Source organism: Rosa rugosa, chromosome 1 (genome assembly GCF_958449725.1).
Source record: "Rosa rugosa chromosome 1, drRosRugo1.1, whole genome shotgun sequence".
NCBI classification, from domain to species: domain Eukaryota; kingdom Viridiplantae; phylum Streptophyta; class Magnoliopsida; order Rosales; family Rosaceae; genus Rosa; species Rosa rugosa.
The window spans coordinates 55,291,470-55,317,080 of record NC_084820.1 but is presented as its reverse complement, the minus strand read 5'-3'; the positions used below and the strand labels follow the sequence as shown (position 1 = coordinate 55,317,080).

Here is a 25,611-nt window from a genome sequence, read left to right as displayed (position 1 = left end):
AAAAAAGAGTCCCCGGTTAACTAAAATGGTGAAATTCTTCTTTAACCTATAAAAATGCAATGCGGAGACAAACTTTTAAAAAGTTAGAAAAGCTTTGATATTTCAATGATATAGAACTATGACAGAGGAGAAGGTTGTCGCTTTGCTTGTTAGTGATTTTGTTTGGTTTTCCATGGATCTATAAATAAATTGAAGCAGTGGGGACAATAAGAAGAGTAGTGAACCAGAACTAGAATGGCAGCAATAAACCACTGCAAGTGGCCTAGTGGTTCTTGCCTAGTTGGGTGTGCTCCCCAACCTAGGTTCGAACCCCGAAGCTGTCAAAGTGGTCAGACACTGTGCTGCAATGCACAGTTGGAGCATTTCACATGCGCTGAAGGGGTTTATCTTGGGCCTAGGAAGCCTTTGGGTTCCCCTTGACAAAGTCAAAAAAAGAATGGCAACCATAAGGTTTTAGATTTTTACCTTGCCTTTTTATGCAAGTCTTCTCATTTCAAGCAGCTGTGGTGGCCATTCTAGGCATCATGGAAAAAACTCAGCCTTAATTATCTTTGGTGATTCACTGTTTGATGTTCGGAACAACAACTACTTGAGTACTACCACTGATTGCCAGGCAAATTTCTGGCCTTACTGGTAGATTTTCGGATGGACTACTAACCCCGGATATCATTGGAAAGATTATAATCAAAATACTGTTACATTTGTTATTTATTCAACACTAAGGTTATTACAGTAAATCCTGGTAAATTTCAATTTTCACTGCAGCTACTTCTGCACGTGTGGAAGAAGTTACTAGAACTGGCGAAACTACACAACAGAGAGGATTTGCTGAATCCCTCAGAAAGCTGAAGAGACACCAGGACATATTGAAATATTCGAATCCAAACTTCTTTACTTTTCTAAATGAAAGAATCAACAATCCTTACAAAACATGGTATACTTAGTCATCAGACATGCTTCTTCTATTTGTTTTTAATGTTCCTCTTGTATTTATTCTGTTGTGTTAGGTTTCAAGGAAGGTAAGAAGCATGTTGTGGCTCTGGTCCATAAAGTGGAATAGGGAGTTGTGGAGGGAAGAGAGGTGTGACCGAGTACAAAGTATGTAACGTTAATGCTAATGGATATGACGTCTTATTTGAGTTCTTCCATCCAACGGAAAGGGTTAATCATCAAGTCTCCAAGTTATGGTGGAGCCATACTCTTAATGTCACAGGGGCACATGACACCACTACCTAAATCTGAAAAAGCTATTTGAAATGTAGCCAAAAAGGAGGACTACTAGGTTTTCTAGGACATTTATCATATTTCAGACACAATTTCTACTCAAAATAAGTATGTATATATCTCATCATTTGAACTAGTATTCAAAACTCAAACAGACGTGATTGATGTTTTCTTGATTCTAATTCTCAACACTGGAGGAGAAATGAAGAAGACGTTATGCTAAATCCTACACACATAGTTAATGCATGTGCAGAGTTAGAACATTTGCAACTAAAGGCAAAAGTGTTTGAATGGACAACACATTCCAGTTTGGCCTTTGTTAGTGTGCAGTACTTGTTCCTTTTTTTACAAGAAGAGGCAATTGTTTTGGATGGGATCGAGAATAACTTTCTTACAAGAAGCATCAATTGTTTTGAATGGGAGAATTGTTTAAGGAAAAACTGAAATTAGGAGAGAATTGAGTCGTGCTTTCATTGATAATAGGGGCCTCTTTATATAGAGGATTACAAACATAGAGATAGAGTTGTACATGGAAACATAATCGTACATTGATTGGATATCTCCTAAGATTCTCCGAGAATATCTCTAATATAAACCTTATTTCAACTAGAGCAAGTAACCTCGAGTTTGGGCTAGACACATATTCTGGATTTACTTGAACACTCCCCATTCTGTTGCCCAAACGTGGTGGTTCTCTCGTTGCCTCGCAAAACACCTTGCCGAGTAACAAAAACCCAGTGGGACAAAAATAACCTCGGTCGAAGGGGAAAAAGAGCACAACACACCCTTCACGTTTCGAGATTCACATGTAGACATCTCCCCCTGATGTTTGCGCCTCCCCCTGATGACTACAATCATGGGAGTTCAGATAATTTCTACAAGCCAATTCTTGCCACATGTTTCTCGAACGTGGATTTGGGCAATGACTTAGTAAACAAGTTTGCCACATTGTCCTCAGATCAAACCTAATTCACTTTGATCTTCAGGAGTGTCTGTTGTTGCTGATTATCCCTTGGTGTTATCGCTTTTGATGTAGCCTTGCTTCATTTGTTCAAAACAAGCAGCATTATCATAAATGCTCGTAGGCTCATATGTGGTAGACTTCAAACCACAATTGTTCAAACATGCGTAACTATGAATCCAATCCATATACATTCACGAACCATTTCGTGAAGAGCAATAATCTCTGCATTGTTCGAAGATATAGCGACTAGGGTCTATTATGTAGACCTCCAAGATATCGCGGTCTTACCCATGGTGAACACTTAACCAGTTTGGGAATGACCTTTGTGTGGGTCAGAGAGATACTCAATATCAGCAAAACCTTCCAAAACACATGTCGTTTTGGGATGGGGATAGTGGACGCAGGCTAGTGCTGGCGGCGTTCCTGGTTTGTGATGGATCCGAATCCATCATCTCTCTATAGGGATAGAACAAGCCCATATCAATTGTACATCTCAAGTACTGAAAGATATCTCTTACACCAATCCTAATGGCGTCGCGTTGGCGCAGAGCTATATCTTAGCTAACAAGTTTACTGCAAATGAGATGTCCGATCTTGTGCATTGAGCTAAGTACAATAATGCGCCTATTGTACTTATGTAGGGCACTTTCGCCTCTAGCACATCTTCACCATCATCCTTCGAACGAAGAGGATCCTTTTTAGGATCAAGAGTACGGACGATCATGGGGGTGCTTGAAGGCTTGACCTTGTCAAAATGCCTAAGCATCTATCAACACGATGCTCAAGTTCCAAACCGAGACATAATCGTGTTCTTCCAAAATCCTTCATCTCAAACTCGGATTTCAAGTGTTCAGTGGTTTCCCTTAACTCTTTAAGGGCTTCCAATGAAGATCATGTCCAACATGAACCGCGATAGAATCCGAAACTTGTTATGGAAACGCGTGGGCATATCCATTCCCAATCAAGTAGTCACTTTAGTGAGCGTTTCAACCTTATTGTAAACGCGCTCTGTGGTCTAGAGCCACTTGACTGGGTAAATCAAGTTCACCATGATCCTTCATGTATATTCCGTATCTAGATCCCCATATAGATACGTAGTGACCACATTCGTAAGCTGCATGGTCAGTTATTTGGAAACTACCAAACTGACAGGGCAGTGGAGTGCAATGACATCCATTACGAGAGAATATGTCTCATCGTAGTCGATTCCAGGGCATTTTGTGAGAAGCCTTGAGTCATAAGGCGAGATTGCCATCTCTTTTTCTCATCATGCTTTCTAACGAATACCCATTAGTCAATAGGTTTTATGTTAGGAGGTGTTGGCATCACTGGCTCAAAAACCTTCCTTTTCGTTAGAGAATCCAACTTAACTTGGATCGCATCTTTCCATTTAGGCCAAATTTCTCTACGTTGGCATTCATTCATCAACGGAGCGTGGTTCGATATCATCAGACTCAACAAACTCATGGGCAACGAAATGCGCGATTACATCATCAATCATGATGGAGTTTCTATCCCACGTCTCATGTACACTAGTGTAATTTTCATAGAGCTCTATATTCTCAAGAATAGGTTCTGACGTTGAGGCGTCCCCCAAAGATAACCATAACCCGGAAGATACTCATGAGACTGATTTTGAGTGTCGATGATCAAAGGATTGGAGTGTGCCAAAGTATCCTTCGAACCCTCGGGCCACCCATGCATCCTAGCTGGGACCATGGCCTATAACGCCAGAGTGCCACTCTCTTTGGCGTTGGCGCCATGCCTACCTCCATGTAGGGTGGCACTACGTCCTCTCGTAGGGACATCCTTCCTTGCAGGCATGTTTGCAGCATATTTGTGTGATCTCGTCACTTTAACGGGGATCGAGATGAGACATAGTGGGGACAGGCCACGACAATTCATGTCATTCCTGCTGAACATCCGTGTTCTTATCTCCCCCTAACGACGGGAAGACTGTCTCATCAAAGTGACAACCCGCAAATCTAGCGGTAAGGAGATCGCCTTGCAAGGGCATTAAGTGGCGGACGATTGTTGGAGTCTCAAATCCAACATAGTTACCTATTCGTCTGTAAGGACCCATCATAGAGCGCTGTGCGCAATTGGCACATAAATGGCACACTCAAATATGCGTAAGTATGATACTTGTACCCAGTCACTAGCTGTAACGCATAGGTAGATTGAGTGGCAGTGGTCGTAGACAAATTAGCATAGCTGCATTCGATATTGCATCACCCCAAGCCGATCTAAGAATAGTGGTGCACATTACCAATATTCGGGCTACCATCGTAGTTGTTTTCGCGAGACCATTTGGGTGTGTACATGAGGATATGATGTCCAACATCAGTCCCTAATGCAATAACCATCGAAAGTCTTCGATGTAAACTCTCTAGCATTGTCAAGTCCAATTGACGGAATAGGATGATCCGGGGAGTGAGCCCGTTGTCATATGATATGTGCTAGGAGTGTAGTATACGCAGCATTTACAGGTGGACAATGGCACAACACGTGACCAGCATGTTTGTGTGTCAACCAACATCATGAGATATTTAAATGTCCGCAAATTGGTTGAATCAGTTCACAGAATCCCCACGGACTCTATGTAAGAACGGAATGAGTATTTTCATATCCTTTGCATAGAACGGACTCAGTCCTAATTTCCCTAAGGAACGGGCTTTGTAAAACTAGCTAGAGGCTTTAGCAGCAACCAATAAGTATTTTGGTTGGGCCTGAGCATCTGAAACGCTATTTGAAGCAAAGTTGGTGATTTCAGCATCACCTAGGGCGCCATCACCATGATGGATGCTATCCATGGCGTCATGGATAGGGACTGTGCCGGCCCTAGGCTAGTGGTGGACGGCGGTGGCGCCAGAGGCAGCGGCGGCAGTCACACTTAGTCCAGGAATCAACTTTTGATTCATGCTTCGTTTCGCTCGAGAGAATTGATGTCCGTGGGAAGTCTTTAGTGGATGGACCATCATATCATGACTAGGATGACCTATCCTATCGTGACAAAGCCAATATGTGTCTAAATCCAAGTGATCTTCTCTCATAACTTTATTGGATTTAATAGCTTGAATAGTGACATAGAGTCCACTAGAGAGACACATAAACTTCTCTAAGATGCGCCTTTGTTCGCAATCATTAGAGGTATTGCAAAGGAACTCATTTCCGTTCTCTACATGCGTTTTCGCATGGAATCCGTTGGCTATTCATAGGGGCGATTTGCCCTAGGAGCGTAAAGAGTTTCTGTGATAGTAATCAAGGTGTCATTTGGCAAAGGGGAACTTGGGCTATTCCATGTCCTTGAATTAATATTGATGACCTAGCCATCATAGTCACAAAAGTAATATGTTCAGAATCAAAATGGAGTCATAATGAAAAAAACTCGAAATTTTATTCATAAGCCAACGGAGTACATCATTGTCTCTTAACCATTAGGAGAATCTAATCCAAATGCTAGCGAATGCAAAACAAAGGTAGTCGTTTGACTTCTTTCGGTAACTCCAAAATAAATATGACCAGGTGAGTAGAGAGATGTCGGTGGGGCAAAGCTCGCTTAAGTACCACTTATCTCAAAACCTTCCTAGACATCACACTCATTTTGGATGAGCATATGTGAAGAAAAACTAAACCAATGACATTTACTACAAAGTATATGGCAATTGCCTATTACATCTCTTGGAAAAATAAAGACTTAAACAGAATTGACGATCTATTGATCCCAGCCATATTTGTAGTCTTCAACCCTTCACTCTAGATCATCTTCTTGATCTTCTTGTTCCACATAATGAGCATCTCTTGCTTCACAATATGCTTTGTAGGCGGTGACAATTTCTTCACGAGCTCTACAAATGTGTGCCCAATGACCGGATACTCCACATTGAGAACATACATCTCTTCGCTCAGTCTCCATTGATTGAGGTGCTTTGAAAGCGTCATTTAGATGGCTCTTAGTGTTGCTGGCACTACCAACATGGCCAGAGGCGTTGCCTCCCTCTTTCTTTCCACGTTGACCTCTTTGGTTCCGTGTTTGCCTATTTTGGCGGTTACCTTCGCAAGTAGAGCGATTATATGGACCAGAACGTCCAGAAGTATCCCTAAGATTAGGGTTTCGCTCTTGGCGCTCTTTCGTTGGGGCGCGACTATAATTGGATTCTGAAATATGCTCTGTTTCCACGGATCTAAAATTATAGTTCTTCACAAGGATGTTGTCATGCTTTTCAGCGACATTCATAGCTCCAATAAGCTCATGAAACCTTGTGATCCATCCTGCAGTAACATTGATTCGATAGTTCTTAGCAACCATCAATGCAGAGACGGGGAAGGTAGAGAGAGTCTTCTCAATCAACATCGCATTTGTGATCTCTTTACCACAGAATTCCATTAAGGATTTAATGCGAAGTGCTTCCGAGTTATAGTCAAGAACTGACTTGAAATCACAGAAGCGGAGGCTATGCCATCTCACTTCTAGGTCAGGAAGCAGGGAGTCATGGACGTTGCCAAATCTTTCTTCGAGTGAGACCCACAGCCTTCTGGGGTCTTCTTCATTCATGCACTCGTACTGGAGCGGATCATCCATATGACAAGTCATTAGGATGATGGCTTTCACCTTATTTGTCTCTAAGGTTGCTCTATTTGCTTCCAAAGCTTGAGCTTGCTCAACAGTTAGCACGTCCTGGCTAGGCTCGAGAATCGTATCCAAGATTCCATCGACCTTGAGATGCTGGCGGACATCACGAACCCACCTGTGATATCCAGAGCCAGTTGTTCCCAATGGAGCAAAGTCCAATTTGTTCAGGTTACTCATCTTGAAAGAGAACAAGAAATTAGGGTTAGTTTTGAAGCGTTAAAGGCTACCATGAAAACATAAAAAATTTATGAGCGTAGTTGCTCCCAAGAAATTATAAATTTCTGAGCGTAATCGCTTCCAAGAAATTCAATTCCAAGGGGTATTGGATTAGATTGAAACAATGACGTAAGTGGTCGATCATAAATTCTCTACAAACTCTAAGTTTGGAGATCTCAACAAGCTCCAAGCTTGGAGTGGGGACGAACCCCCACAGTTCGGCTTAATTAGGTCTCCCCTATGATGAATAAAGGGGGGTAGAAGAATGGAGTTTGCAAGTCCCCGAGAAATTGAATAAAAACTAAAAAAACGGTAACTTTTAGTAAAAAATACCTTGAAATAGGTCGCTGAGAAATTTGGTCAGAAAAAGTCACCGGAATGTCATTGACCGGAGGGTTGACCAGCGCTGACTTTTGTTGACCAGGGTTGACTGTTGTTGACCAGTGCTGACGTGGCTGCTGACGTCAACGGGCTTTTGGGCTTGGGTCAGTGGGCTTCTGGGTCGAAGGCTTAGGCCTGTTGCAGTGGGCTTCTCTTTCCTCCTTTTTTTTTTTCTTTTCCTTCTGCCGGATGATTCAGTTGGCCGGTTCAGTGACTTTTAGGCCGGTTTACATGGTTTTTCTTCAGGTTCTAGATTTCTGGGATTGAGATGCTACTGCTGGAAAAATTTGGTAGCAATTGGAAGTCCGGAAGGTGGTGAACCGGTGGAATATTTGCTGCGGTTGGTTTGAAGATTCCGGTGGCCGGTTCAGTATATTTCCGGCCGGTTCTGGTGGTTCTGCCGCCGGTTCTGGATTCCTGGGGTCGAGGGCTTCAGGTAGTGTGGCGGAGACAGAAAAGGTTTCAAGGTTTTGTATTCGGATTTTAGGGTTTTAGCTATTTGTTTCAGGGTTAGGGCTTCGTGCTTATAACGTGTTTAAGGAAAAACTGAAATTGGGAGATAATTGAGTCGTGCTTTCATTGATAATAGGGGTCTCTTTATATAGAGGATTACAAACATAGAGATAGAGTTGTACATGGAAACATAATCGTACATTGATTGGATATTTCCTAAGATTATCCGAGAATATCTCTAATATAAACCTTATTTCAACTAGAGCAAGTAACCTTGAGTTTGGGCCAGACACATATTCTGAATTTACTTGAACAAAAATAACTTTCTTACAAAAATCAGCAATTGTTTTGAATGGGAGATTAACTTTGGCCTTTGTTAGTGTGCAACAGATTCCTTACTCAGATTACATGTTACTAAACTAGGTATACGAGACTGAAAACAACTAATTAGCTAACTTTTTTTTTTTTTTTTGTCAAATAGAACTTTCATTAGATGAAGCACATATTACAAAAGTAATACAGAGAAAATAAGAGTCCTAGGCCCAAAAACCCAATAGACAACTCATACCTAAAACTAAAACCAAAGCCCAAAATACTAAAAAAACCAAGACCTAACACCAAACTCTTCACTTCAACGTAGAGGCTGGCCGCCATGGTGATACTGCGACCAACAGAACCCGACAGAATCTTGACATCTAGAGGCCAAGTAAACTCTCCACCATCCAGAGGCCAACTACCTCGCAGCTGCCAAACTCTAGCCATCAGCTAGTTAAATCAACCAGAGTTAGCTACATTATATTGACTTTCACTTCTAGAAGTTGTCTCTGAATTTAATACATGGCTAATTATGGAAAGCTGCTGATGACACTTGAGCTACAGATAATGTAACAATTGATACGCTAAATCTTGCATTATTTCAAGTGATTCACTTTAACACCAGACATTATCAAATCCTGCACTACTTTTCCGGATTTGTGAAATCGTGATTCGTGCAGCTGAGCAAGAAATAATTATGATTCATGTTGAAGCTCAATATTTTACATTATTGTCTGAATTGCTCTTATTATAATGTATAGAGGACAAAAAATCCGTATTAGATAAGAGCAACACAAAATTTCTCTGTCATATTATTCTCGTCACTTTCTTTGAATTTTCGTTTGTGTTCAATTCCATTTCAAGAGAAATTGAAGCACTCAAGACAAGACTCAGGACTCCACACTCACACCTATATATACTGAAACAAGGGAGAAGATGATGCAATAATACACAGACTGAAATGGCAGCTTTGAAGTTCCATATTCTTATCTTGGCCTCCTGGGCAACTCTTCTTATTCCTTGCAGCTCCCATGGCGATTCAGGGCTTCAGAAAAGACATGCAGCCCTGTACGTGTTTGGTGATTCATTATTTGACCCTGGAAACAATAACTACATAAGTACCACCAATGATTACAAGGCAGATTGGTCCCCTTATGGTGAAACTTTCTTCAAGTACCCAACTGGCAGATTTTGCGACGGACGTCTAATCCCAGATTTCATTGGTAAGATCCTTTATTCATTCACATACTTTGTTTTGGTCATTTTATTCACACCTTGTGTGCAAAACTGATTGTTAAATTACCATTAATGCTGCAGCTGAGTATGCAAAGTTGCCAATTGTACCGGCATTTTATCCGAGGATTGTGGACTATACTTATGGGGTCAACTTTGCTTCTGGTGGAGCTGGTTCTCTAAATGAAACACATAAAGGATTCGTATGTGCTCTGCCTTCTAGACTTTTGGTTACATTTACAACTTCTGAATTGGTTGGAATTGAAAGAAACTTGGGTTATTGGTAATTAGTGTTTGAGCCCAAAAGTAATTTTGGCAATATCCTTCAGTGGATCTAGCACAGCGGGCTGATACCTGCGGCCCAAAAATAAACATACTTGGTTTTGGGTTACGACTCCGCCTATTCCGGAATCCATGAGGAGAGCGAAGTCCTATTGGAATCAAGTAAAGAGATTGACTAGGAAACTCCGGTCAATATTCCTTCTACGACAAGGAGCGGTAGAAACCCTAGGTATATATACCAGGTTTCGAGGACAGAGGAAGGACCTCTCTCATATCAATCAATCCTAGCGATTACAAAGCCTCCCCGGAGCAAACCTTCAACCTTGTTGAAACCCGGTGACCGTGCGCCAGTCCTAGTCTCTCCAGGAGCCGACTGTCAGCATCACCAGACCAACCCGGCGACCGCACTTCCAGTCCCAGTCTCCCAGCGAGCCGACTGCGAGCGCAACCGCCACCGTTACTACCAGCGAAGCAAGGGTAACGCCCTCGCAACCCAGCGAAGCTAAAGTCACGCTTTAGCAAAAAACCTGTGCTTCTCCCAACTTCCCAGTGATTGCTCTGCTTAGTCTACAACACTAAGTATCGATTCGGTGAACGCAAGAGACCACAACCAAAGTCCTTATCCGTAAGGCAGAAAGTCCTTTTCCGAAAGGCTAGAGAAGAACCCTGTGACGAGGTTGGTGCTCTCCTCGTCCACAGCGCTTGAAGAAGAAGTCAGGTCAAGGGACTACCCCAACGACTGCACCCCACGGTGCTGGCACGCCTGCGCAATCACTCGCTCAAAAGAGACAGTTTGCAAGCCAACTGGTTTTGGAGCCAAACATTTTGGCACGCCCAGTGGGACCAAACTAGTGTCTCTTCGTGAACGGTAGCCATTGGGAAGTCAAGCGAAAACCCTTACCAGAAGGTTTACGCTAACTGCCCAAAGCATAAGACCTCCAGTTACAAGCCGCATTCTCGCGCGGATTGTCGTGGTCTTTCTGAGCAACAAGTGGCTCAAAGATTCGCTCTTCATCCCCATCCAACCGAGATGTCGACGGAAAAAGGAGAGAATCGTCCGACCGCTGCTGAGGGTCAAACTGTCACTAACAACCAGGCCAGCGAGCCGGTTGACACTGTCGCTAGCTCCAACACAGCGACGAGTGTGCAAAGAGAGGCTTTCGTTCCGAAGCCTATCCCAGACGGGGCCTCCTCCGAGGTCGCGTTCGCAATTATCCTGGAGAACATCGAAAACCACAGCAAGAAGATAGCTGCTGACCTTGCAAGGGATAATGCGAGAGCCGACCAGGTCATACGCAAGATAAACCAGCGTATTTCCCAATAAGCGGAGGAAACTAAGCAGCAAATCTCACAGACTGAGAATGCTTTGATGGCCCATGCTTCAGGTATCGCAGAAGAGCAGAACCAGCGCCAGAAAGGAATAATAGAGGCCATTGCGAACCATACGAAGCAAACAACGGCTGACATGGCTGGTCTCCGTAAAGATGGAGAGATCCTCGCAACCGAGGTTGCCATGCAGAGGGCCGAGCTGAACCAGGCTAAGGAGGTATTAAACCAGACCTTGGGTGATCCCAATGCTATCCTTGGTTCTCTTGGCCAGCCATCCGGTTCGGGCAAATACGTGCCACCGAACCAGCGCGAGAAGGTTAGCAGCCATACTGCTATACCTGCCGCAACTGTTGCTGCCACGCCGCGGAAAAACAAAGAACAAGCGCTAGTTATCGGCGGCAGCAAAGATAAAGGTACTGCCTCAAGTGGGCAGACTACCAGGCAGAAGCACCAGGCCTCAAAGGGCGCTGGAACCTCGTCCGATTCTACGTTCGTTCAATACGACAGCGACGGGGCAGAGAACGTATATCAAGAGCTGCCGGGAAGCTACTATGGGATTGACCAGGCTGGTAATCCGGTTAGGATAACAGCGCTGGCAAAGGAGATGCCCATACCAGCAGTGACTCTTCAACAACTCGCTACAACCCGCGTTGTCCACATAGGAGAAGGGGCAGCGACTGTAAACCAAGCAATACCTGTGCAGCCTGTTCGCCATGCAGCGGCCATACCACCTCCTCCTCCTCCGGGTCCAGAGTACGTGAGACGCGATGAGGTGGCGGAGATGATTAGGCAGGCTAACCCTAGGGCCCAGATGAATGGGATCTATGAGGGACCTTTCCCGCCGCATATAATGCTCGCGCCTTTCCCTAGGGGCTATAAGAACATTATATTTGCTACTTTCTCAGGGGAAGACTCCGAGAATGCGGCAACCCATCTGGCTAGGTTCAGGGTACAATGCGGCCAGTACCAGAATGATGACATCCTCAAGTGCAGGATTTTTGGCACTTCTCTCTCAGGAGCTGCCTTCAGGTGGTTCTCCAAATTGCGGCCAGGAACTGTAGCAGATTGGCCTGCAATGGAAAAGCTTTTCCGGGAGACTTTCGGGGCCACAGAACCTGAGGTAGACTTGGCCTCTCTCACCCAGATGGCCCAACAGCCCACAGAGTCCGCTGTGGCCTATCTTCAGCGCTTCCAGATTCAGAAGGCCAAGCTGAATGTGATCCTGCCAGAGAAAGAATTGATCAAGTTGGCGATCAAGGGCTTAGAGCCTCGCCAGCGAAAGAAGCAGCATGGCAGCATGATCCAGTCAATGGGAGAGCTCATCACAGAGGTGGGAAGCTTCGAACACCTCCTCAGAGAAACTGACGCCAGGAAAAATGCGTCCAGAGGGACATACGTACCAGGGAAACACCGCACTGTAGCGGCCCTGAGCTACCAGCCGGCTACGTATGATCCTTACTACCACTATCACAGTGAGGACGTGGCTCAGGAGGACGAGGAGGAAGATGAAAGCGACATCGCCGCTTATGAGCTGACAGGGAGAAAGAACCCAGCCTTAAAGCAATTGAAAATCTCCAAGGAACCTGTCAAGCTCAAATCGATGGCCTTCACTAAACCTGAATTCGCGACGTATACATATGATGCCAACAAGGCACACGAGATTCTAGATGAGATGATCGCCGCGAAGATGGTGAAGACCGACTTTGGACCTTTTCCTCGACCAGATCAGCTGAAAGGAAAAAAGTACTGCAAATTCCATAACCTGTGGAACCACAATACAGCTGATTGTGTGAAGCTCAAGGACCAGATTCAGGTATGGCTCAACAACGGTAGTCTTCAGGTGGAAGCTCCAGTAACTGCAGCAGCGCTTGTTGACCTAAACCCTTTTCCTGATACTGGGATTAACATGGTCGATGTGAACTGGACCAAGCAGAACCAGAGGAAACCAACTCTGGATTTGTCCACGAAAGGACAAGAAACAGAGCCTAAAGAGGCTCCTGCCCAGAAGAAGGCTAAACCATTTGGTCAAGCCTCGCCAGTAGTGTTATGCTCGCGGTGCAAAGAAGAGTGTGGCATCCAAGTGCCGCACGAAGAGGTCGAGCAGACATTTCGTTTTGGCTCTTTCCCGCCCATTAAGTGGGCTTCGCCATCACGACACTACCAGCCTTCCAGCCCAAGAGAAAAGGAGAGAATGGGGTCGCCTACATCGCCAAAGGACTCCAATCTGTTCAAGAAGCTGAAGGCAGCTACGGCTGATCAGAAGATGGAGGAAAAGGCCGCGAACAAGCACAAAGACATTCTGACCAAGCCCTACATACCACCTGCTTCAACCGCTACCATCAAAGAAGGAAAGTGGTACACCAGGGAGAAGGGGAAGGCAGTGGAGATAAGTCCTTCCAAGAAGCGAAAACTGCAGCGCAGATTTGGTGAAGCCAAGCGCGCGCTAGAGGCTTTAGACCAGGGCCTGATCAAACCTTCACAGTTGGTCAAATCTCCTGAGCAGTATCAGAAGGAGATGGAAGCGCTCGCTGCCAAGCCATTAGTGGCTCCTCGCAGTCTGCGAAAGCCAGCGAGCTCAGAATCTGGGACATCTAAGCCCAACGTTTTTTGCCGGTTACCAAGGAGAGAACACCTCCGCTGGCCAGAAAGGAGAGCTCGCCGTCCAGGCGACCACACGTCAGGCGCAGGTTGTCTCGCGAGGAACCAGAAGCCAAATCCTCGGTTTTCGAGAGACTGGGGGGCAGAGACAAGACTACCGACACTTTACAGTGGAGACCTAAGAAAGTCCAGAGTTTGGTGGTCGCTCCCCCAAAGGCGGATATTGCTGGGGGACTGAAGCCAGATTCCCTTGAACAAGCTTCAGTGGTTCAAGAGCTCGAACAATGTGAAGTAAAAGGCCTCACCGAGGAATCCTTAGTGGATAGGTTGGTCAAACAATTCAACACGGATATCCCTGTCAACGAACCCAAGCTTAACCTGGAGGACGACATAGATGAATTCGAAACGTCCTGCAATATGGTTTATGTGCTTCCAGCGCGGTATGCAATGCCGGTCGCTGCTCAGGAATGCGTAGAAGCTGAGGAAAGTAATACACAACCCCTGCAGATCACGTCAGCAGTCCCAACACCGGTAGAAGAGTTTGTTTGTCTGGAAACAGAGGACGCTAACGGTAAAGAATTCTTCATGAGCTTCACTAGGCCAACTCCTGCTATGGTCCAGCACATGAGACCTTTATACATCACGGCGGACGTTAGTGGTACCAAAGTTAGCAAGATCATGGTTGATACTGGAGCTGCTGTTAATGTCATTACTACCAGGACCATGCACCTGCTAGGGATCAAGAAGGAGAAGATCTAGTCGACATCTCTTACTCTCAAGAACTTCGCGGGGACTGTAACAAAAACCCTGGGTTTACTTTTCTTGCGTATCAAGGTAGGTCCAGCAGAGGGAGTTTACGCTTTCTTTGTGACAGACTGCTATGCGGCCTACAGCGCTATCCTGGGCAGAGATTGGATTCACCGGAGCTACTGTGTTCCGTCAACCCTCCATCAGGAACTTATTATGTGGAACAGGGAGACAGACAAAGCTGAGGTGATCAAAGCGGACCCTCGTCCTTTCCCAGTATCCGCAAACTATGTGGACGCCAGGTACTACTTGGAGCCTATCGCTCCATTGCAAGTCAGTGGCATCGATAACAAAGGCCGCCCCACAGGGGTGACGGCCTCTGAACTGGCACAGTGGGGGCTTACGCTCGCAAAAGAAGGCTTAGAAAGGCCTGGCCACGCTGTGCCTAAACCCTTGAACGATTAATGGATTACGACCTTCCAGAAGAAGGGATAGAGGCCCTCCACTCGCTGCATGAAAGATTATCATCATATCTAGTGGAAAAAGAGGCCTATGAGCAAATCGCGACTTTGGAAATCGTTGAAGAGGGACTCTCTGATCAGGAACAAGAGGATGAGGTAGAAATCCAGCTCGCTCCGGCAGCGTTGGACGACACGCCTCCTAAGGTCAGAGATCCTACCGAGAAAGTCAATCTCGGAACAGTAGATGAGCCTATGGAAGTGGCTATCAGTGCTTACTTAGAGCCTAGCGAGAAACAGAGGCTTATTGACTTATTACTAGAATTCAAGGACTGCTTTGCGGAAAAGTATGAGGATATGCCTGGCCTGTCACCGGACTTGGTTTGCCATCAGCTACCAACACTCCCTGACAAGAGGCCTGTGAAACAAGAGCCGCGAAGAATGAATTCAGAGACTCAAATCCTCGTTAAAGAGGAGGTCGAAAAAATGCACAAATCAGGCATTATCAGGGTGGCCAAGTACAATCAGTGGCTATCTAACATAGTGCCTGTCCGAAAGAAGAATGGTAAGATGAGGGTCTGCGTAGATTACAGAGACCTTAATACTGCTACACCTAAAGATGTCTACCCCATGCCGGTCGCGGATATGTTGGTAGATGCCGTTGCGCGGCATGAATTACTGTCTTTCATGGACGGCACTGCGGGGTATCACCAGATTCCGGTTGCAGAGGAAGACAGACACAAAACCGCGTTCCGCTGCCCTGGGTTCGCGGGCGTTTTTGAATATGTGGTTATGCCTTTTGGACTGAAGAACGCTGGAGCGACTTACCAAAGAGCCATGAACCTAATCTTCCATGACATACTTGGAAAGATTTTGGAGGTTTACATTGATGACGTGGTTGTCAAGTCTCAGAAAAGAGGGGATCATATCACAGACCTCAGGAAAGTATTCGAGCGCATGCGACAGCACAAGCTTAAAATGAATCCTGCTAAGTACGTTTTTGGGGTTCAAGCAGGAGACTTTCTAGGGTTCATTGTCCATCAGAGGGGAATTGAGGTCCCTGAAGACAAAGCGAGCGCAGTTATCAACGCATCTCCGCCACGCACGAAGAAAGAGCTACAGCGCTTGCTTGGTAAAATCAACTTCCTGAGACGCTTCATTTCTAACTCTGCAGGTAAGATCCAGCCTTTCTCTCCTCTGCTGAAGCTGCAGGGCCAAAGCGAGTTTGTCTGGGAACATAAGCACCAAGAGGCTTTTGACAGAATCAAGGCCTACCTGGCGAGCCCGCCAGTGCTCGTTCCTCCTAGGGCTGGATTTTCATTAAAGCTATATATATCAGCAGCTGAGGCTTCTATTGGCAGCCTACTCGCCCAAGACGATGAGGATGGTGTCGAACATGCCATATTCTACCTTAGTAGGACACTCACAGACTGCGAGACAAGGTACACTCCAATGGAAAAGCTATGTCTCACATTGTACTTCTCAGCGTGCAAGCTGCGCCACTACATGTTATCCTTTACCACTTGCATCATCGCTCAAACTGACTTAGTCAAGTACATGCTATCGCGACCTATTCTGAGAGGCCGCATTGGCAAATGGGTGTTAGCTTTATCTGAATTCTCACTACAGTATGTACCACAAAAGGCAGTAAAGGGACAGGCTATCGCAGATTTCCTCGCGCACCACCCTACCTTAGACATCCCTATAGTGAAGGAGTTAGAAATAGCAGCTGTGGCCATCACTCGGCCAGATTTGGCGCGCATCCCAGAGTACGCTATTTTGTACCAAGCCACAGTCTCCTTACAGCCCTGGATACTATACTTTGACGGTTCAAGAACGGAAACGTTAGCAGGGGTTGGGATTGTTCTGGAAAATCCAGCGGGCGATCGGTTCTCTTATTCTTTCCAGTTGGAGTTTAAGTGTACCAACAATCAAGCAGAGTATGAGGCCCTTATCATTGGCCTAGAGGTTCTGCTAGAGTTAGGGGTGAGGGACGTTCAGGTACACGGCGACTCTTTGCTCATAATCAACCAGCTCCAAGGAAAGTACAAGTGTGAAAGCTTTTTGCTCATACCCTACATGCATCGTGCCATTGAACTTCTAGATCAATTTGACGATGTAGACTTGGAGCACATACCTCGTGAGCGCAACTTTGCGGCCAATGAACTCGCTCAATTGGCTACAGGCATTACATTGAAATATGGCGTTCGCGAGCGCATTCTGAAAGTCGAGCGCCGCACACTGCCTTCGTGGCTCGCGCGGCCTGACCCACCAGACGATCCAGTCGTTGCGGTCCTCGAGCCTATCGACGTTGATTGGCGCATACCGTTGATTGACTACCTCAAGCAACCAGATCTTACAACAGACAGGAAGATTCGTTTCCTTGCCTTGAATTATTTCCTTCGAGGTGATGAGCTGCGACGACGTGGAGAAGATGGCGTAGACTTTAGATGTGTCTATGGCCGCGAAGCAAAACGATTAATGCGCGAAGTGCACACAGGAGTATGTGGAGCCCATCAAGCGGGCCCCAAGATGCGTTGGCTTATCAGAAGACATGGGTTTTATTGGCCTAGCATTTTGAAAGATTGTATCGCATTCGCGAAAGGCTGCCAAGATTGTCAGGTGCATGGTCCGGTGCAGCACATTCCCAATATTCCCATGCAACCCATTATTAAGCCTTGGCCTGCACGAGGCTGGGCTTTGGATTTGATTGGGATGATTCACCCTCACTCTTCGCTCCAGCATAAGTTCATCATTGTGGCCACTGATTTCTTCACAAAGTGGGTTGAAGCTGAACCATTGAAGGAGGCTTCCGGCGCTACCATTCGTCAGTTTATCTTTCAGAATATTATTTGCAGGTTTGGTATCCCGGAAGTGTTGGTCTCAGACAGGGGGGCAGCATTTATGGGCGGTGATGTAGAGACGCTTGTCAATGAGTTGGGTATTCAGTTTGTCCACAGCACACCATATTATGCCCAATCCAATGGTCAAGCAGAGGCCAGTAACAAGATTATTATCACCTTGCTCAAGAAGATGCTGGTTGAAAACCCCAGACAGTGGCACGATACGCTGTATGAAACCTTATGGGCGTATCGTACCTCCAAGAGGAATCCCACTGCTACAACCCCCTATGCGCTAATGTTCGGCCATGATGCAGTCTTACCTTTGGAACTCAACGTCCAATCTTTGCGCGTCCAAGATCAGCATCACTTGATCGGGGAAGATTATGTTCAGGCGATGTGGCAAGAACACGAAGATCTCAGCGAGCAACGCTTGGCAGCTTTGGACAACTTGGTCTTGGAAAAACAGAGGATTGCTCGCGCCTATGACAAGAGGACACGTGGTCGTAGTTACAAAGAGGGTGATTTGGTTTGGAAGGCTGTTTTGCCTTTTGGCGAGAAGTTGACCGGTCGCGGTAAATGGACTCCGCGATGGGAAGGACCCTTCGTTGTTCATCGCATTCTGGAGCGCGGGGCCTTTCACCTCAAAGATTTGGATGGCGGCCTCCACCGCAATCCCATTAACGGGCGTTTCCTGAAGAAATACTACCCTAGTGTTTGGGAGTTTGACGATCCACCGGATCAACCTCCTTCTCAGCCAGGGGGGCAACCTTAGTCTACCCAGGTTCGCTTCGTCCACATTCAGGCCTTTCCTGTGGCCTTAGTATCCTGTACTTGCTTCACCTACGCATATTAGGGGGGCAACACTCTGTACATTGAGGCCTTATACCTGAGGCCTTTTTCGTTCATTCAGGCCTTATTTGAGGCTTTTCGTTCAAATATTTCAAAATTTCAATTTCAATGTTTCTTTTCTTTGACATTATGGTGTTAAGAATGCATGTAATGGCCTATACCTGAGGCCTTATTTTATACTTTGATTTGCAAAAAAGTGTTAAAAACTTTCATTCATAAAGTGGCTTTGCGGCCAAAAGCAGTACAAAGTGCAAATCAAAATAATTACATTTGCGGTTTACAAGGCCAGAAGTGGCTTAGAGTAAAAACCATAAAGGTTACAGATCTACTGAGAGTTTCTGGATCTTCTGGCAGCAAAGGGGCTGTGCTCGGGCATTCCTACTCTCCCTCTCTTCACCCACATGCCTCCTCTGCTTTGAGTTGCAAGCCGCTACCGTCTATACCGGACCAAAAAGGAAGGAAATAATCCATCGCAACCCTTTTGGGAAGGATTATCCTCCGGGATGGAGATGGTCTTCACAGAGAAGCGCGACTCACAACCACATCTACCTCCAGGGGAAAAACATAAGTCACGCAGTCAGGCCCTGGAGGCAGGCGACGGAGCAAGAACAGGCGACCCATATTGGTCTTCCGCCCTTCTTCCTCCTGCTCCACGCGGGCGACTCTGAGAGAGGAGACCCCTCAGAATCTTGTACGGGAGCATCACATGTTCTTTGGTCTAAATGAAACCGGTGGTTTCACCGCGACTTCCAAAGACCAAAGACATGAGGTTGGACCTGAGGTTAGGCCAGAAGACCTACCCAAGTATTGAGGTTAAGCCATAAGGCCTAGGAATTTGAGGCTAAGGCTAATATCGTGAGGAGAAGATTGTAGAAACTGGAGGAAGAGAAGTAGAGATTTTGTTGCTATCTCTGGGAAACCCATATTCGTTTGTGTATATCTTCTCCCCAGAGTGCAGGTATTTATAGTGCCAGTCTCAGTGGCTTTGACCGTACGATGGTTAGTTGTGATATTCTCATCGCCATCAATGAGCGTATCAATCGGAGTTAAATGCGAAGATCTCGGAAATGAAAGTAATTGAAAGCGCGTGGAAAGTGGGGGCAGTCTCCAAGGAGGTAACCGCTCCGTTTCGAGATTATCTTTTCAATCTTTTCAAACGGTTTTAAAGCAATAAAGGCAACTTAAAGCGTTGAACCGTTTGAGAGAATAAGTTATTATTTGGGCCAAGCAAAGTGGGCTAAATAGTAAGTTATTAATAATAATAATATTGTTCATACAAAATATGGGCCTAATTCTAGGGGCCCAAAAGTCTTCGGCCTGCATGGGTCAGGCGAAGGAAGAGTTCGTCCAAACGAAAACTGGCGTCCGCAGCAGCTTGTGCGGCTTGTTGGGCTGCCACGCGTGCCTGAGCCAGTTCCTGGGATAGCGTCTCGAGAGCAGCGAGGGGTTGTTCCAACTGAGGCTCTGCATGAACGAGCATAGCAGTAACATCGGTTAACCGGGCTTGAAAGGCCTGAATTTGGGACCTCAAGTGGTTCCTCTCGAGCGTCAGTTCCCTGATGAGGTTAGCTTGGTCACCCAAGAAGTCGCGCGCGGTCTCCGTTTGCTGAGTAAGGTTCTGATAATGCATTTCGGTCTGCCTGGCTTGCGCATTCGCGACTGCCCGCTCGTTGAGCCCTTGAGGAAGATCCTGCAACAGTTGATCGATTTCCTGGAATTGTTCCTCAGTGATGGCTCCCTCGCGGAGGAGCACCCTCAAGTATTCTAGAACCCTCACAGGCGCACCAGGAATCAAGATATCAGGGCCCAGGAAGCGGCGAAGACCTTCTCTGACTTCATCTACAACCCCAGGGGGGGTCACTTCAAGTACACGAGCTAACCTTTCCAAAGTAGAGGGAGTAGGAGGCTCAGCGACAGGGGCCTCAGGAGGTTCAGCGATAGGTACTTCCGGCACTGGTTCAGGAAGGTCTTCCAACTCTTCAGCTTCAGCGACTTGGGGGGCAGGGGGAGGAAGTTCCCGATCAACCACGTCAGGAACAGGCTCAGCAGCTTCTGCTTCTACTGCTCCGATTACATCGTCCCCAGTTCCAACGACGTTTGGAACCTGGAAGAAGACATTATCAGAATACTTGAACCAGGAAATAATGATGAAATAGTTGGTTAGGGGGAATACCTCTTCGATTGGGGGCTCGTACACAATGATCGCTAGCATTGTCTCTGGGCTAGCTTCGCTGGGAACAGGAATTGAGTCAGGCGCTGTCTGTTCCAGGACAGGAACGTCGCTTGGTTCTTCGCGAGGTGCATCCAATAGCAGTACTCTATTTTCAGCCTCCGGCGAGCTGTCATCTATGATCTGCACTGGTATCGAGGCCAATTGTGCATTATCTACAGCGCCCGCAGGAGGTGGAGAGTGGTTCACAACAGTTGGCGCTGGAGCTTGGGAAGCAGATGTGCCTTCACCGACAGTTGAAGATCCTTCTTCAGCATGTCTCGAGGACCTGTGGCGAACCTGCAAATGAGGATTGTCACAGAGTCACGCAGAATGAAAAGAAATTTCTAACAAGTGCTTAGTGTGCTTGGGTCTTACCAGTCGGTCAGCGATTGGTTCATCCTCTGCCCACAGGTCAGTTCGAGGATCAGAACGAGCGCGCTTCCGAGCCGAGAGAGCTGCGATCTGTTAGAGGTAGGGGATTAGGTATGACTCGTAAAGGAAGCATGACTTGTACAAACAGAGGGCTCTTACCGTTTGCATGTCATCATCATCAGAGGAGGATTCTTTGTCCTCAGGCTCTATCATTACTGCCTTTTGCTTCCCAGACTGGCCAGCGGCTTGGGAAGCGTTGGCTGCGCGACTGCCAGAAAGTGGCGCGCTCCCCTAGAAAAGCAAAGTTTGAATTTAAAGGGGGAGGGATAAAAGAACAAAACATGAGTCAAGATTAGTTACCTCTTGAAGGGGTTCGCGGATTACGATACCAGCTTGGGCCTGACGTGGGGCTTGCGCGGGTCGCGGAGCCGGTTCAGCAGCAGGAGGAGAAGCTTGTGCAGCGTCTTCAGGGATGCGAGCAAGTTGATCAACGTCAGCGGCGTAGGGATATTGCAGTTCCCCGAAGATGGCAGCAAATACCTCATCGTGCTGTTGCCGCCAGCAGTTAACAGAGACTTCTGCCCACCATGCATCATATCCTTCCTCAGTCGCGTCCACAGAGTCGATCTCTTTGGCCCAGTCAGGAAGATCAACCAGCGCGAGCGTGCTTTGTGCTGGCGGAGGCTCAGAAAGGGGCCCAATTCTACGCCAAGAAGTGTTGTAGTTCCAAGCATCATGTAGAGGGAATGGCACTAATTGGACAAGACCAAGTTGACGAGCGAAATGGTTGGGAGCGTAGAGCTCATAACTGAGTTCGTCAGCGGCAATCCTGATGTCGGAACAGGAGATCGCGCGGCGAAAAGCCAAGCGCGCGCGATCACTGTAGCGAGAGGCGCCAGGAAGGAATCCATGTTCAAGCGGAGCTGGGAATCTTCTACTCAGCACTAAGTCGCAGTACGGCATCTCGTGCAGAAAGTACAAGTATGTGAAGCACTCAAAATAAGGAGGGGATGTGTACCTTTCGCCGCGACTGAGCCATCGACCTAAGAGTTGGTCAGTGGGCGGAAGTAATGGGATGTCGTCGCGACGAAAGTATGGAAAGTAAATTTGAATCCAGAAGTCAAGGATCCAAAAGGGGCCAGAAATGCTAGTCTCAAAGGGATGCATCGTGGCTTGATACAAAGTACGGTAGAGGGCACCTAATACTGGTTGTCCTAGTCCCACACGGTGGCCGTTGTAGAGGGCCGTCGCCAGAGAAGTCCAGGCACCAGTGGGCTTACAGGAGGAAGTGCAGAAAATAAATTTACAGAGCCAGTACTCCAAGAATGCAATACCGCCAGTCGCATTGTGCTCCTGGCGGTAATAGGCCAGCCACCGCGGGTAGGAGCTGCTATGGGCGCCGCGACCATGTTGGGCCATGGTGGAGGTGAAAGTATCAGAGTCAAATTGGCCATGCAGATAGGGTTCACCATCAATGGGTAGGCCAGTAATGGTGAGAATGTCCAATAAAGTGACACTCATTTGGCCAAATCGAAAATCAAAGGTGTTGGTAGCAGTGTTCCAGAAACAAAGAAAGGCAGCGAGTGGCGAACGATTGCCACCGCGCGGAAGACGAAAACAAAGATCGATAGTATGGGTGATACCTGCTACGTTCCAGCGGGCTAGATCTCGAGCGCGTGCTTCCCGGTACCAAGAAAGCTCTTCCGCACTGATGGAGGATGGCCAATGCCCTATTTTTGATCGATGATTAGGGGCACTCCAACTGGTAAAATCCCCAGGAGTCCTTCGGAGGACGGGGATGGGGCGACAAACAGGAAGACCATAAAAGGCGATGGCGTCGTCCGGGAAAGCATCTCGCGGCGTTGGGACCAGCCCGGCATGGTGGTTCGAAAGTCGGAGGAGCAGAGGTCTTTGGATGGTGGTCTGGAGAATCAGGCTGGCGCCAATCCCAGTTCCCCAAGAGCGTGCTGCCTGTTCATTCAGTTCTTCTTCTTGGTCGATAACCATCTTTTTCGGGGGAGCCATTTCTGGGTTTCGAAAAGGAAGATGTGTGCCAGGGAGGGTTTCTGGGTTTAGGAGACTAAAAGAGTTTCTGATGTGACAGGTCTGAAGTGGCTGCGGATTTAAATAAGAGATTTTGTGAGGGAAACGATGCGACAAAAAGGCGTTTCGCGAGTAAAAAGACGCAACCCTCATTAATGACATCGTTTCGAGCATCGAACGCGTCGTTTTAGTCCCCTTCAATCAGTTACACTTTCATGGGCCTGATTTCGAGGCCTGGGGGGCAATGTTTGAGCCCAAAAGTAATTTTGGCAATATCCTTCAGTGGATCTAGCACAGCGGGCCGATACCTGCGACCCAAAAATAAACATACTTGGTTTTGGGTTACGACTCCGCCTATTCCGGAATCCATGAGGAGAGCGAAGTCCTATTGGAATCAAGTAAAGAGATTGACTAGGAAACTCCGGTCAATATTCCTTCTACGACAAGGAGCGGTAGAAACCCTAGGTATATATACCAGGTTTCTAGGACAGAGGAAGGACCTCTCTCATATCAATCAATCCTAGCGATTACAAAGCCTCCCCGGAGCAAACCTTCAACCTTGTTGAAACCCGGTGACCGTGCGCCAGTCCTAGTCTCTCCAGGAGCCGACTGTCAGCATCACCAGACCAACCCGGCGACCGCACTTCCAGTCCCAGTCTCCCAGCGAGCCGACTGCGAGCGCAACCGCCACCGTTACTACCAGCGAAGCAAGGGTAACGCCCTCGCAACCCAGCGAAGCTAAAGTCACGCTTTAGCAAAAAACCTGTGCTTCTCCCAACTTCCCAGTGATTGCTCTGCTTAGTCTACAACACTAAGTATCGATTCGGTGAACGCAAGAGACCACAACCAAAGTCCTTATCCGTAAGGCAGAAAGTCCTTTTCCGAAAGGCTAGAGAAGAACCCTGTGACGAGGTTGGTGCTCTCCTCGTCCACAACGCTTGAAGAAGAAGTCAGGTCAAGGGACTACCCCAACGACTGCACCCCACGGTGCTGGCACGCCTGCGCAATCACTCGCTCAAAAGAGACAGTTTGCAAGCCAACTGGTTTTGGAGCCAAACAATTAGCATGATTTTTTTTAATTGTGTGAATTTTTGTTATTAGGTGATACCCCTTAACGATCAACTGCATAATTTCAAGAATATGGAGAAGCATTTGAGGCACAATCTAGGTGATGCAAAAACCTACACATTGCTGTCAAATGCTGTTTACTTGATCAGCATTGGAGGCAATGACTATTTCACTCCATTCGCGACAAATTGTAGTTTCTTTGAGACTGACTCACAAGAGGAATATGTTGGCATTGTGATTGGAAACCTCACAAATGTGATCAAAGTACTAGACTTCTCCTTTTCAAACATTCTATTATAGTTCATTTGCATATATGAATCATCATACACATATTGGGGGAGTTGCTCTTACTTCATATGCTTTTTGTCAGGAAATATACAATAAAGGAGGACGGAAATTCGGGTTTACAAAATTGCCACCTCTGGGTCTTGTGCCATCCCAGAGACCAGGAAACAAAGGCACCTGTGTTAAAGAAGTTACATCGCTAGCAAACATACACAATGCAGCACTTCCTAAACACCTTGAAAAGCTGAAGAGCAAGCTGCAAGGATTCAAATATTCAATTGCAAAATTAGACACTTACCTAACTGAAAGAATCAATAAACCATCTAAATATGGTATGTATGCATGGCCTCAGTCCCTCACCTTCTAGTATATTGTTGTTCATTTCTCTTATCTGCATTTTTGTCATAAGCAAAGTTGTGTCTTTCTTTTAATGATCCTCTTGTTATTATTGATTGTGTTGCAAAGGTTTCAAGGAAGGAATGAGTGCATGCTGTGGCTCTGGTCCATATGGAGGAATTTATAGCTGTGGAGGGAAGAGAGGTGTGGCCAAGTATCAGTTATGTGCCAATGTTAGTGAGTATGTCTTTTTCGACTCTTTCCATCCAACAGAAAGGATTTACCAGCAACTTTCCGAGCTATGGTGGAACCAAGTACCTAATGCCAAAGAGCCTTACAGTAATCTGAAAGAGCTATTTGAAGTTTAGCCAAATGTGGGATCTATTTGTTTCATAACAAACTCAGCATTTTGCAGATATATACATGTTCTGTTCTGAAAAAGAGGTAAACTGCTATGTAATAATTTCAAGTGGCCAAAAACAGATCGAAGAATCTGTAATCATGGTTTATGCAATATAATTGACAGCAATATATAAAAATGTGTAATTATTTGTATCAAAAGAGATTATTGATAAAGTAATCTGGGGTTCGCATCCAAAATCAATTGGTGGAGTGGCCCAAACTCTTATATACCCATAGGCAAGGTCCCATTTTTCCCTTGGCAATGGATGGAGTGGCCCAAACCCTTATAAACCTATAGGCAAGGTCTCATTTTTCCCATGTGGGATGTATATATTCTCAACAATTCTTATGTCTGCTGGGTGCACTAC

The 25,611-nt window shown here is 46.4% G+C and overlaps 1 protein-coding gene across 1 annotated transcript; it reads left to right on the top strand.

The window, feature by feature from the left end:
- Nucleotides 1-8,990: 8,990 nt before the first annotated feature.
- Nucleotides 8,991-25,347, top strand: LOC133725540 (GDSL lipase-like). Its single transcript, XM_062152828.1, has 5 exons — nucleotides 8,991-9,409; nucleotides 9,504-9,622; nucleotides 24,254-24,484; nucleotides 24,591-24,837; nucleotides 24,971-25,347. The coding sequence occupies exons 1-5, from the start codon at nucleotides 9,148-9,150 to the stop codon at nucleotides 25,207-25,209; spliced, it is 1,098 nt and encodes a 365-aa protein (XP_062008812.1). The 5' UTR covers nucleotides 8,991-9,147; the 3' UTR covers nucleotides 25,210-25,347.
- The last annotated feature ends 264 nt before the right edge of the window (nucleotides 25,348-25,611 follow it).